We start from the raw sequence: 12,842 nt of genomic DNA on the forward strand, positions 1-12,842 counted from the left end.
CCAGGCACAGGAAGTGCAGGAGGTAACATCACCCTGACAACTGAGGCGTTGGACCATGCTCTAGCCTCCTCACTCTGGAGAGGGACTAAGGGTGGCGGTCCACAGGGGTCACCTGCCGCACTGACTTCCTTCCCTTCCTGTCTCATGCCCCCATACACTCAGAGTGCTTCCTGGAACACCCCCAAATAGTAAACTACTTGAACTGAAATCCTTGCCTCAGAGCCTGCTCTTAGGGGAGCCCAGTTAAAAGAGGTGATGCCAGAAGTGTCTCAAGAAAGCAGGCCCTCAGGATGAGACACGGGATGCAGCCAGATGGCAGCAGGACCTCACTGCTGGTGGAAAGCCCAATGGTGAGGACTCTCACCTGGACTGGACTGGAATGAAGGAAGAGAGGGCAGGTTCTGACTAGCCAACTGTCACCTTAGGAGATGCTGTGACAACTAGAATGCCACCTGGCGACATTTAAAGAGACCCCTACTACCTAATTGCAGAGAACAGAACATGCTGAGAATCAGGCCCAGATGGGATCATTAGGGTGGTATGTTACAAAGGGGACAGCACTCACACCCCTAGAACGTCTCCTTTAAGCGAGGGCTCTGATTGGGAAGGAACGATAGTCATGAGTGAGCCCATTTGGGCAGATGCCCTCAAGAACCTTGACACCCCAAGTTCCCCTGAACCCTTGAATCTAGCAGGTGGCTCACACCCCTGTGCTAGAGAAGGGCAGCCTCCCCCCTGACAAACATTCAAAGGCCTCTCTTGGGAGAAAAGACCGGAAGGACAACCTTTGTCTTCCCCAAGATCTGCCCACTTCCACTCGTTCCCCCTAAACCATCACATGGGTGAGCAGCAGCGCGGCCTGTGAGGAGGAGCAATGAGTCACTCCCCCGGAGAGCTGCAGACCTGGCTGGCTCACACGGGCTGGCGGGAACTGGCAAGCACGTGTGGGCGGGGATCGGGAGGATGTGGGCCCAGAGGGGGCGAGAACAGCAGCTGGCTGAGCTTACTGATGTGGGGGTTCTCTGCTGCTTTAGGGTTTGGCACGTGGCAAGGACACATGAGGCCAGTTCCAAGACCCTGCTTCAAGATGATGGCACCCCCAAAATGAGGCGGGTTCCACAACTGCCTGGCAGAGCACCGAGGGTCAGAGGGCTCCGAGGGCTGGTGTGCGGGAACGGCGAAGACGGGAGAACCCACCTCGGGCAGAGGATGCTCCCTTCACTGAAACCCCGCGGGCGGTAACATCAGCTGTGCTGAGCTCAGCGGTGGCTGTCCCGTTGTTCAGAGCTGACAATAGGAGATGCTGGGACTGTAACTGTGTGTGTAATTTTAAACTTATGAATTGTTTACTTCTGGAATTTTCCACGGAATATTTCTGACTGAGGTTGACTGCAGGTAACGGAGACCATGGAAAGTGAAACCGTGGAAAAGGGGGTACTACTGTCCATTTACTTTGAGCCCACACTTTCTCAGCTGTGGAAGGACAGCGTGCCACCAGTTTTCTTGCTAAGCTGTGTGCAAAGCATGTCCGAACCTCTGTCGCTGAGCACAGCACGGAGGGGACCGCAGAAGTTAGACCCTCACGCTCACTGTTCCTTTTCCTTATCGTCGGTGAAAACGTTGCCTATGACAGGTGGTATTTACATTTCCAATTAATTCTTATATTTCTTGATGATCAAATAGAGAAAATGAATTAGGTTTCATTTTTCAAAATAAGGTTTATTTGTAATGTCTTCAATAACTGTGTCTGTATTTACCCTGGGGAATGCACAGGGAGGGAGACTGCTCGCTTTAACATGTGCTGAAAAGGGGTTCTCCTCAGAGGGGTGCAAAGGCCGAGCCCCTTCTTCCCGCTAACATCTCTTCTTTACTGTGAGGGACTCGGTGCTTGTGAGCCAAGACCCTGGAGCACTGGGCAGACAGGGGTTTGGGACAACGGCCGGAGCCAGGCTGTCCTTAGGCAACTGAAAACAGGAACTCCAGTTTAAACCGTTGGAGCAAAGTCTAAACGTTAGAAAAGTAAAGAGGGAATACAACAAACTTCTTCAAAATACATGCCTGAGGTGAGAACAGCTTGTGTTCACTCTCCGGCAGCTTCCGGATGAGACCTCCAGCTTTTAATCTTCAGGTTCATATCTGGAAAGAGACAGCAATTAGCTCAAGAGCATAACATCATGATACCCTCTTGTTGTCATTGTTACCAGGTGAGCTGACGTCAAACATCTCCAGTGACTGCAGCAGCGACCCTGCATTTCTCGCTTTGATTCACGGCTGACGCAGAGTCAGGCCCTTTGAGGGGACTCAGAGGGGCTTCCTGCGGCAGGCAGAGGGGCCAGCTACCTGCTGAGATGCCTTCAGACTCAGCCTCTGTATCTGACAGGTAGATCCATGCCGGCAGAGGAGAAATTCAGTCATCTAACTTCAGATCCACACCACTAGCAGGTATGGCTAAGCGAGTGAAGGGTTAACGAGCCCAGATTCACCTCCTAGCTCTGTCCCCTGGAACACTGATAAAAATGGCAGCTGAGTTTGCAGACAAAACCGCCGATGACAAAAGTGGCCCTGATTAGTAGACTCCATCTGGACCAGGTCTGTGAGCAAACGCCAAGTACGTGGTGGCGTCACGACTTGAGACCTCCCTCTGCACAGTGAGTTCCTGTAACTGCACTTCCCTAGCCGAGGACCACATGGTCTATGTGAGCATGGACTTCTCAGCCATGCTGGCCGTAGCATCCATCTGCATGAATCTCATTCTCTTGCACCTAATTTGTCACTTGAGGGCACAGTATGGCCAGGTCTTAGATGCTGCAAGGACACTGTGAAGGAGAAATGCCCAGCTCAGCAAAGCTGATACCTCCCTTAGGGTTTCAGTGAAGGGAGTATCCCTGCCTGAGGTGGGTTCTCCTGTCATAGCCATTCCCGCACACCAGCCCTCGGAGCCTTCAGACCCCTGCCAGCTGGCTGTTTCCCACCCAAGATCCTGCTACCTGACTACAATGCCAAGAGTAGCCTAGAGCCGCCGCGGGCGAGTCTACAGGACTGGCTGTACCTAAAAACCACCCTGAGCAGGCCAAAGCTCCTCCGTTGTCTCAAATGCAGGTTTTGGACTAAATGGTAGAGGAATGCCCACCAGCCTGACCTCTCTGGACACAAGCTTAGGTTTAATGAAGAACAGACGTCAACCCATCAGGGAGACAAATCCGAGAGGCACACGGGCACGGCTTACTTTGCCAGTTTTTTCCTCAGGTCTTTGATTTGGTCGTTCTTCTTGGTCAGAATCTCTTTCATGTTCCGGTAGGCTGCTGTTTGCTGAAATTTCTTCTCTAATTCCTGCACAGTGAAACATGCCTGCTCACTACTAAGAAGTGGTTAAGGAAGGAATGAATACATCTGATGAAAGTGTATATTTCTTACTCTAATTTTACTAATAATCTGCTTATATTATTTTCTGATTTAAAAAACATACTCATATAAAATTAAGAGTATCCAAACTTTAAAATATTCTTCCATATGACAAGCTGCTAAAATAGTAATGTCTCTCCAAACAAAATGCTAGCAAATGACTCAAGCATACTGTGCCCGAGACATGGGCAAGGTATGTGGAACAGTAAACTAATTTCAGGCAAAATAAGAACGATCTCTTTTCAAATCCCAAAGTAGAGTCATATTTCAGGATTTTTAAATTATTTAAAATTTTGCACCCAAATTCTTACAAATTAAAGATATAGAATCCTTAAAAAAAAGTCACTCATCCCTCTGACAGGCGGTAGAGGGCTGGCAGGAAGGGCAAGCCACTGTGGAATATTCTACCACACGGCAGAAGGAGTGGAGATTTTTATCATCACAGATAGTTTAGGGTCAAAGATGGAAGAATTTCAGTGGCCAGAAATGATGAATCTTTAGCACACACACTGGTCAGCAGCTGAAGGAAAATGGGGATGCGCAGCTGTCCAGCGCTCGCCTGGCACTTTCCCTTAAGGCACCCACCACTCCATGGACGTTCACGGACAAATCGGACCTTTTCAGCCATGCTCAGCTGCTCCTGAACCCTCAGCAGATCGTGCTTGGCTGTCGCTAGACTCTCCTCCAGACACTTCTGGTTTTCTGTCTTGTCGCTGAGTGTCTTCTGAAACTCACTCTTTAAAGCGGCAACTGTGTTTTCCAACTCACACAAGTCTTGGGCCTTTATAATATCCTATGAAAATGCACACGTGACCATAAGTTCATGCTGACGCCCTAAACAGTGAGTGTGTTAGGTGGCGAAGGCAGGTGCTCGCCAGCCTTCCTCCCAGCCTGCACCCTGGCTCTGGGCGCTGCCAGCCCCCGCCCCTCGTTCGCCCTCAGCTCTCAGTGCATAGTGTCCTGCACATGGCAGAGTGCAAGCTCACTGACTTCCAAACTCATAAAATACGATCTATGGACTGCGGGGATTCCGAAGAGCATGGCAGAGGTGAGATTCTAGATATGACAGTTGTGCGTCTCGGTGCTGAGAGGGCAAACAGGTTTTATATTTCGAAGTTTAAAAAAATCCTAGTGAAGAAGTTTAAATGATACACATGGAAGAATAAAAAAATTATTTATGACCCGTCTGTGTGGCTCAGTTGATTGAGCATCAACCCATGAATCAAGTGGTCACTGGTTCGATTTCTAGTCAGGGCACATGCCTGGGTTGTGGGCTCAATCCCCAGTGTGGGGCATGCAGGAGGCAGCCAGTCAATGATTCATTGATGTTTCTAGCTCTTTCTCCCTCTGCCTCCCTCTTTGAAACCAACAAAAATATCTATTAAAAATAACATATAAGGATCTCTTGTATGCCAATGAGCTCTTGGGACACACGAGCTGGGTATTTGTCCTCAGCCCTGGAGGGCAGAGTGATGGGTGCCGTTCTCATTGGCTTTTCCCGGACCAGGAGGCCCCGTGTAGCACATCAGCGGCGGGGAGTGAGGGAGTGGTGGGGGAGGAACAGAAATGAGGACTTAATGTTCAGTTCATAACTCTGTTTAGCCAACGTGAGAGAGCTGCCTTCGTTCACCTTCTGGTCGCCTTGGTCCAGCTGTAAGTCATGCAGCGCCCGCTCCAGCTCTGACTTCTCGTCCAGCGCGTTCATAGCCTGCAGTCAAGTTTGAGCACAACATGGTCAGGATGAGCCTGTAAGTAGCTCTCAGGGTTTGCTAGCGGGTTTCTCAGGTACCTGCATTTCGATGGTCTTCAGCCTGGACTTCAGTTTCTCGTTCTCTTCTCGAAGCCTTAAAATTTCCTTTGTGAGTAAATTAAAGTTTTGTTATTTCAGCCAAAGAATTTGTAATAGTTGACATTACTTGTTTTATTTTAAAATCTTATATAATAAGAGATAATATGCAAATTGACCCTCATGCCTTCACAAGATGGCTGCCTATGACTAGGCTGGCACCAAATGACTGAACAGCAGGCAGTGGGGTGACCAGGCTGGCATGGGAAGGCAGTTGGGGGCGACTAGGCTGGTACGGGGGGCAGTTAGGGGCGATCAGGCTGGCACACAGAGGCAGTGAGGGGCGATCAGGCTGGCAGGGGCAGGCAGTTAGGAGCGACCAGGCAAGCAGGCAGGTGAGCGATTAGGAACTAGCAGTCCAGGATTGTGAGAGGGATGTCTGACTGCAATTTAGGCCTGATCCCAGCAGTCGGACATCCCCCAAGGGGTCCCAGATTGCAGAGGGTGCAGGCTGGGCTGAGGGGACCCCCCTCCCATGCATGAATTTCATGCACCGGGCCTCTAGTAGATAATAAAAACCTGCATGCCCTGGTTATGGGTAACATCTCGTTTTCCCCAGTGTACTGGCCGCGGCATCTGGAGTCTCCATGGGTTCGAAGACTCCTAGTTGCTTCTCTCAGGCCTCAGACTCTCTCAGCTTCCCCCTCAGCCTTTGCCTATCCTCTCCCTGCCATTTCTCACCCACCTGATCCTGCGACTCCCATCTATTCTCGGCCTACACTGCATCAGAGTGCTGCCGGTCCCATCCTGCCAGCCTCCTCCCTGTGCTGCCTGCCATGCCTTTCTCTTCTGACAACCTAACCTGTCTGTCCTCTTCAGCCCCGTCCAGCACTGCCTTCCCCAAGTCTGTCCTCCTCTTACACACACCTCTTTGCTGCCGCCCGGTGGCACCTGTGGCAACAACCAGCGTTTCCCTATCTCTGCTTCCAGAATACCAACTCCCTTTCCCACGAGACCGGAAGGTGTTTGAGGGCAAAAGGCCGGGAATTGGACTGCTTTTTGTCTAACAAGAGTTAGCATAATGTTGACAATACAGGAATCATGAAAAATATTTATTTGTGTATTGGGTAATTTTTATAAACCACTTAGTAAAATTCCCTTTATTGTTCTCACAGATTATAAATTTCAAATGCCCCTCAATAAATGATGTCCAGAATTCCATGCTCTTCACCTCCCCATGAGAAAATGCAATGAGAGCTGCTCAGTGGGGATGCACAGCATTAGCGCAGGAATATGCTCCCTGACACTGGAGTAACTGTGAGGCCAGGCGAGTACTAGGATTGCCAGGGGGATCACTTTGTGTATTACATAAATGTCTAACCACTATGCTGTACCCCTGAAACCAATATAAAATTATATTGAATGTCAGCTGTAATTGAAAACTTTTTTTTTTTTTTTTAAAGAGCTGCTTCAGACTTGCGAGGAGGTAAGTATGCCCTCTTCTGGCCCACCCGCACCATTAAGTAAACAACAGGAGACTAATTACCCTCCGTGGACGGAACCTTGACCCAGCCTCCTCCTCCTCAGTGTCTCCATTCTAGAGCAGTGAGGCAAGGAGGATGGAATAGAGGACCTGTGCCCCCGAACGATGGCAACATTACCTTGTTCAGGAGCTCTGCTGTTCCACCCTCGTTAAGTGGAGCAAGTTTTGGCTTTATGATGTCTATGATGGGCTGAAATGAAATACAGAAACCGAGCTGAAACCAGCACAGGATAAATCGCGTGTGATCATGGAACGCCTGCACGTTCTAAATGGAGACACTGTGAAAGCATGTCCACGGGGAAGTCAGCTCCTTGGGCGAGGGGCTTCGTGTGGTTTTGGTTCTCTGCTACGTCCCACGGCCCAATACAAATGGGAGGACAACCTGAAACCCACCCTCCCGTACCTTTTGTAAAAAATACAGATGGAAGGAAAGGAGGGAAGGTGTATAAAGCCAGAGCAGATACAAAACCCTGGCATCTCAGGACTGGGATTGAAAATGACCCAAAACGACCCTTTCAATTAATGTGTGGGATCGGAAACAGATTACTGCATGAACTCAGACTCTGGGAAAAACTAATAGTGATGAGGATTTAGGCAACTACACTACAGATGAAGAATCACTTGGCAGTGTAGCAATGTGTACAAAAACCAAAAGACTCCATTCCCTCTGACCCATAAACGTGTCCCACAGGGATACCTGGGGAATTGTTTGTACGTGTATATTCATGGGTTCCTCTTAGCAGCATTTCGGGGTTTTTATGGGGCAACAAGTAGTCACTGCAAATGATGAGGAGGATTACAAGCGAAGTAGCTCCTTTTAGTACAGTGTCCACATGACAGACGAGGAAAACGAGGCCCAGCCATCTCTGGTAAACTGCTCAAGGTCACGCAGCTCTGGAGTGTCAGAGCCAGGATGTGCGCACAGGTGTGGCTGACATGCCTGCACTCTGCATCATGGGAGCAGAGAGTTTATATGGCTGGAGTCAGGTGGACAGCAGGGAGTGTGTGTGTGTTGTGTGAGAGACAGTGGACAAAAACAGGCTTTCACAGTTATCTACCAAACTTTTCCTCTTTTGCCTGAACATATGAGACAGTTTTTCAATCCTGCTCTTAAATCGAATGCTTTACCTTGAGGGCTCACACTTTCACCTCTGAGTGCCAGAGTAACTTGGGAACTTTAAATACTGGCTATTACAGCACAGACTTAACATGACCAAAAATTACCTTTTTAGTGGAAGATGTAAATTCTGCCTTTTCAAATTCTGCAACTTGTTCTAGTAATTCCCTAGAGAGTAAAAAGCAAATTTGAAAAACATTTATTTAAAGTGAATTTAAAGTAAAATCACACACACGAGAACCAATCTCACACAGGCTGGGAGAACAGAGCAAGGTGCGCACCTCCCACGTCAGGGTAATACCCAGTTACCAGCGGTCAACGTCCAAACACAGGCCTCAACTCTGGGTCTGCCACAGCACCGAGGGCTTGCCCCCTACTGAGTGTGCAGTGTGACTGCTAGAACTACAATGTTAGACAAATATGTCTGAAATTTGTAGGCAACTCTGTATTTCTGAGGTGCTATAGGGAGATTGTCATATAATGTATATCATTAGCTAGTGGATGTTCAAGAAAGACAAACTGATTTTAATTGAGTAGCCTCCCAAAGATGGGATTCCAGTAGTGTGAGCCACCGGAAGTCTGACACAGTCCCAGAGACAGTGGTCCAGGTGAGCCGCCTGACTACTTCCTCTCCTTTGTACAGGTGAGTGAGAGCTGATGCTACGAGAGCCTCAGCGGGAATGCAGTCACTGCATGTTCAAGCTCCTTCCCAGCCAGCTTCTCCTTTACTTGCCAGTAACCTGCTCTTTGTTTTCCTTCCCTACCTCAGGCCCTACCCGTGTGGTCAACACTCCACATGGCCCACAAGCTGCAGCTGTGCTTCGATAACAGCCCCCAGGGTCAGAGGTCAGCCTTTCCCGATTTCTGCATGAGTTTTCTGAGAATGAGTTTCAAGCTTGCCGTTTTTTAAAAAATTAATGAGCTCTTTGATGATGTTTGGATTATAAAAATTTTTTTACATTTCCTATTTAAAAGATAGGACTTGTTGACCTATCTCTAAAGATTTATTGTAATGCTGATCGGGCCACTACATATACTGTAAAGGAATAGTTAGTAATAGCCTAAAAGGCAACTTCATGTTTCTAATGCTCAGGAACAGTAGAAGCAGAGAAGTTTGAAGAGGAATTTCAAAGTTTCAAGTGGTACCCAAGAGGTCACTCAGGACCCATGCTTTGCCGCTGCCCAGCCTGATCCTTCTTGCGCACCTGCCCCAAGAAGACATTCACAGACGTTTAAGAACGTGCGTGGGCTGCCACTGTCATAACTGCAGGTCCAAACTTTATTACCTGTTTTCAAGCTCAGAGATATCTGTTTGCAGCTTGAGGTACCACTTCTCAGCTTGCGAGAAGAGCTGCCGCAGGAGCAACACGTTGGTGTAAGCCGTGTTGATGAGCTCCGATTCCACCTCGCTGTGAACCACAGCCTGCAGCCCGCTCAGCACCTCAGACACTTCATCGATGGTGAAGGTCTCGTCCACCAGCCTGCAATGCAACAGCCCAAACTTCCGCATGAACAACAAAAGCCAAGTGCAAAATAAAAGAAACTGCACTGTGACATGGAGGGTTACTGGGACCATCTCTCTGGGAGCTAAGCCCTGTATTAATAACTTAAGCTGCATTAAATGTTGATGCCTATTTAAGCAATTAAATTGTGGCTCATTATTCAAATGTGGACATCCTTTAGTACAAGCACATGCTCGGAGACATGTACCTTTGGGGCCAACTTCTTCAATCCCCTCACTCTGCAGACGGAAACACAGACTCAGGAGGTGGAGGTGACAGGCCCGTGGTCCCACTGCAACCCCTTATGCGTGCAGGTTTGAGAACAGAGCGCTCCCACCATACTTTAACTTGAGTCTCACACATCCATGTGGCCGTGTAGCTGCTCTCCGTGAGAACTGGCCATGATAATCCTGGCAAAGGCTTGCATGGCCTCTGCCACAGCCTCCCCACACTGGCTGCCGGGAGGGCCCGTGTTCCCACCGGGATACCTGCTCTCCTTGAGGTCTTGGAAGCAGGAATCTACAGTTTTGAGTCTCAAGCCTCTTTTTGATCGAGCAAAACGCATATAATTAATGACTTCATTTTGATGGTGCTCATTTAGGCCCAACTCTGCCTGAAAGAGAGAGAAGTAATTTGTTAGTCTTAAAGCTGTAATAAAGGAACCAACAAGGAAAACACAGGGTGTCTTTTGGTGGAGATGCCAGATAGCCATTAAATCCTGTTCTCTTTTTCCCAGGAGCATGGCTGCCCAACCAGGGGACACTTCCCAGCCCCCCCCGCATCAGGTGTGTCCACACGACTACTCAGTAATGGATGTCAGAAGAAGAGATGAGGGCTACTTCCAAAGCCTGGACCTTAGATGGGGGGGGGGGGGGTATGTGTGCCACACCCCATTTCTCTGACCCTCGGAGGAGGCGTGACTAGGCTGATCCTGCAGACAGCAACTATGCCCTAGGGTAGTGTTCGGCAAACCGTGGCTAATAACAATGTACCTACCTATATAGTTAAGTTTAAAAAATTTGGCTCTCAGAAGAAATTTCAATTGTTGTACTGTTGATATTTGGCTCTGTTGACTAATTAGTTTGCTGACCACTGCCCTAGGGGTTGGGGGTGCAGCAAGATGAAAGGCACCTGTATCTTTAAATGACTTAATGAAGCAGCACTGACCCACTCACCTGAGATGAGCAGAGAGATAGCTGTTAGGTGAGACAGAACTAACCTCTGCATTCTTTAAGCCATTGTTTTTTTAGATTTCTGTGACAGCAACTCAACTTTACCTCCTCTCATACAGCTTTAAACATTAGATTTGGTTTTGATATAGCCATTAATTGGCCTTGAATTTAAACCAGATGACAGCTTGACAACTATAGGCTAAAGATTAATGAAATTCTTTTTCATTTTTTTTAAACATTTTTAAATTAAATTATTATCTGTGTACATATTTTAACATTGCTCCTCCCCTTCCATACATACCCTCCCTCCCCAGAGTTTTGTGCCCACTGGTTGTACTTATTTGCATGTATACAAGTCCTTTGGTTGATCTATCTCCCCAGATCTCCCTACCCTCCCCGCTGCAATTTGACAGTCTGCTTGTTGCTTTACTGTCTCTATATCTATCTTTTGGTTCATCAGTTTATAATGTTCTTTATTATCCATAAATGAGTGAGGTCATATGGTGTTTCTCTTTCATTGACTGGCTTATTTCACTCAGCATGATGTTCTCCAATTCCATCCAGGTTGCTGCAAATGATGAGAATTCCTTCTTTTTTATGGCAGCATAGTATTCCGTTGTTGGAATTCTTTTTCATTTTATAGTTACGCTGTTTTAGCATTCAGGAAAATGGGGCCTCTTTTCAACAGGTCAAAACGAAAGGAAATGTCACCCAAGTTCCCTCAGCTGGGAAACGAGGCTTGGACTCTCAAAGCCATTCTCACATCAGAAAGAAAGCTGGATTCAACCGCGTCCTCCCTCGTCGGCTCCTTCACACAGAACTGTTTATGGTGTGTGTGTGTGTGTGTGTGTGTGTGTGTGTGAACACTTGCTTTTGGAAGCGAATGACAATCCTGAGAGCAGGGAGTCCCGCAGCTCTCTCCACCGCCCGCCGTGCGGGGTGGCCTGGCGGGGACGAACGCCACGCCACGCGCGGAGCGAGGCCGCCCGGGCAGGGCTTCCGCTCGGACTACCCCGATGGGCTCCAGCCGAGGTTAGCTGTGCCCCCGCGCCCGGGGCGGCCTCTCCTCCTCAACGCGGCCCGGAAGCGGGCTCCCCGCCGCCGCGGGCCACGCCATCACTGCGGGGCCCCGCTCCGCGTCCCCAGCGCCGGCCGCGGCCCACTCCCGCGCGGCGCCGGCGGGTCGCTACTCACCATGGCGGCAGGCGGAGCGAGCGACCTCAGGAGCGGGAGAGGCCAGGAGCGGCCCGCCCAGAACTGGGACCGGCGGGGAGGTTGGGCCGCCGCGGCTGCGGAGGGCGGGCAGGCTGTTTAGAAGCCTCTGGTTGCTAATGGCAACGGAGGCACGTGACCCCGGAGTTAAACTATTTTATTGGTCTTTAAGGCCACGAGACAGGAAGTTCCCTGTGACTGGCCGGTCTCCGCATGCGCGTAGGGTCCCAGAACCGGAAGTCCCGCCTTTTCGCGCCACGCTGTCTGCGGGCGGGCCGCTGTTGCCAAGGTGACAGGAGGGGCGGGGCTGCTTGGGGCTCGCGCTGGAGCCTGGAATCTGGTGCTGCGCGGGGCTCATCGCTTACGGCTAGCAGCCTGGCGACCCCGAGGGCTTTGGCCACCCGACTGACTCTCGACCTTTCGATGGGTTCTCGGGGCGTCGGGTATCCCCCCAGCCCCCAGACTTTCTCTTCTGTCCAGGAGTTCCCTAAGGGGACCAGACGTCCCGCTTTGGGCGGGACAGTCCCGATTTTTAACAATCTGTTCCGCGGCGTTTTAAAAAAAGTCCCGATTTTTTATTTTATTTTATTTTTTTTAATATATTTTATTGATTTTGTACAGAGAGGAAGGGAGAGAGATAGAGAGTTAGAAACATCATTGATTTTGTACAAAGAGGAAGGGAGAGAGATAGAGAGTTAGAAACATCAATGAGAGTCACCGATCAGCTGCCTCTTGCACACCTCCTACTGGGGATGTGCCCGCAACCAAGGTACATGCCCTTGACCGGGATCAAACCCGGGACCTTTCAGTCCCCAAGCCTACGCTCTATCCATTGAGCCAAACCGGTTTGGCTGTCACCCATCCAGCCCCATCCTCGTGGTATCTGCAGTCTGTTGGCTCTTCTGCACGTTTGCTCTTCTAGGACAGCGTTACAGAGAGGGCCGGATCGTTCCTGGAGTGTCCTTAGGGACCCAGGCCTCACGATGCGTTAGATTTGCTGGCGGTGAGGCCACGGACGCCTTCTTTCAACAAGGTTGCCGGGTAATTTTAGGCATAATCGTTTGAAATTCGCTTTTTTTAAAACGCCGAGGGACGCGGGACAAATTGT

The 12,842-nt window shown here is 49.5% G+C and overlaps 1 protein-coding gene across 1 annotated transcript; it reads right to left on the bottom strand.

Moving 5' to 3' along the window:
• Positions 1–1,698: 1,698 nt before the first annotated feature.
• Positions 1,699–11,874, bottom strand: LZTFL1 (leucine zipper transcription factor like 1). The gene is made up of 10 exons (XM_036432083.2): positions 11,717–11,874; positions 9,839–9,963; positions 9,135–9,329; positions 7,956–8,016; positions 6,850–6,921; positions 5,192–5,257; positions 5,033–5,110; positions 4,019–4,195; positions 3,227–3,330; positions 1,699–2,136 (listed from the first exon to the last, which is right to left on the bottom strand). Exons 1-10 carry the CDS (start codon positions 11,717–11,719, stop codon positions 2,118–2,120), a joined length of 900 nt encoding a protein of 299 aa, XP_036287976.1. The 5' UTR covers positions 11,720–11,874; the 3' UTR covers positions 1,699–2,117.
• Positions 11,875–12,842: the final 968 nt, after the last annotated feature.

The sequence above is a fragment of the Pipistrellus kuhlii genome, unplaced genomic scaffold, assembly GCF_014108245.1.
Source record: "Pipistrellus kuhlii isolate mPipKuh1 unplaced genomic scaffold, mPipKuh1.p scaffold_m20_p_11, whole genome shotgun sequence".
NCBI lineage: Eukaryota > Metazoa > Chordata > Mammalia > Chiroptera > Vespertilionidae > Pipistrellus > Pipistrellus kuhlii.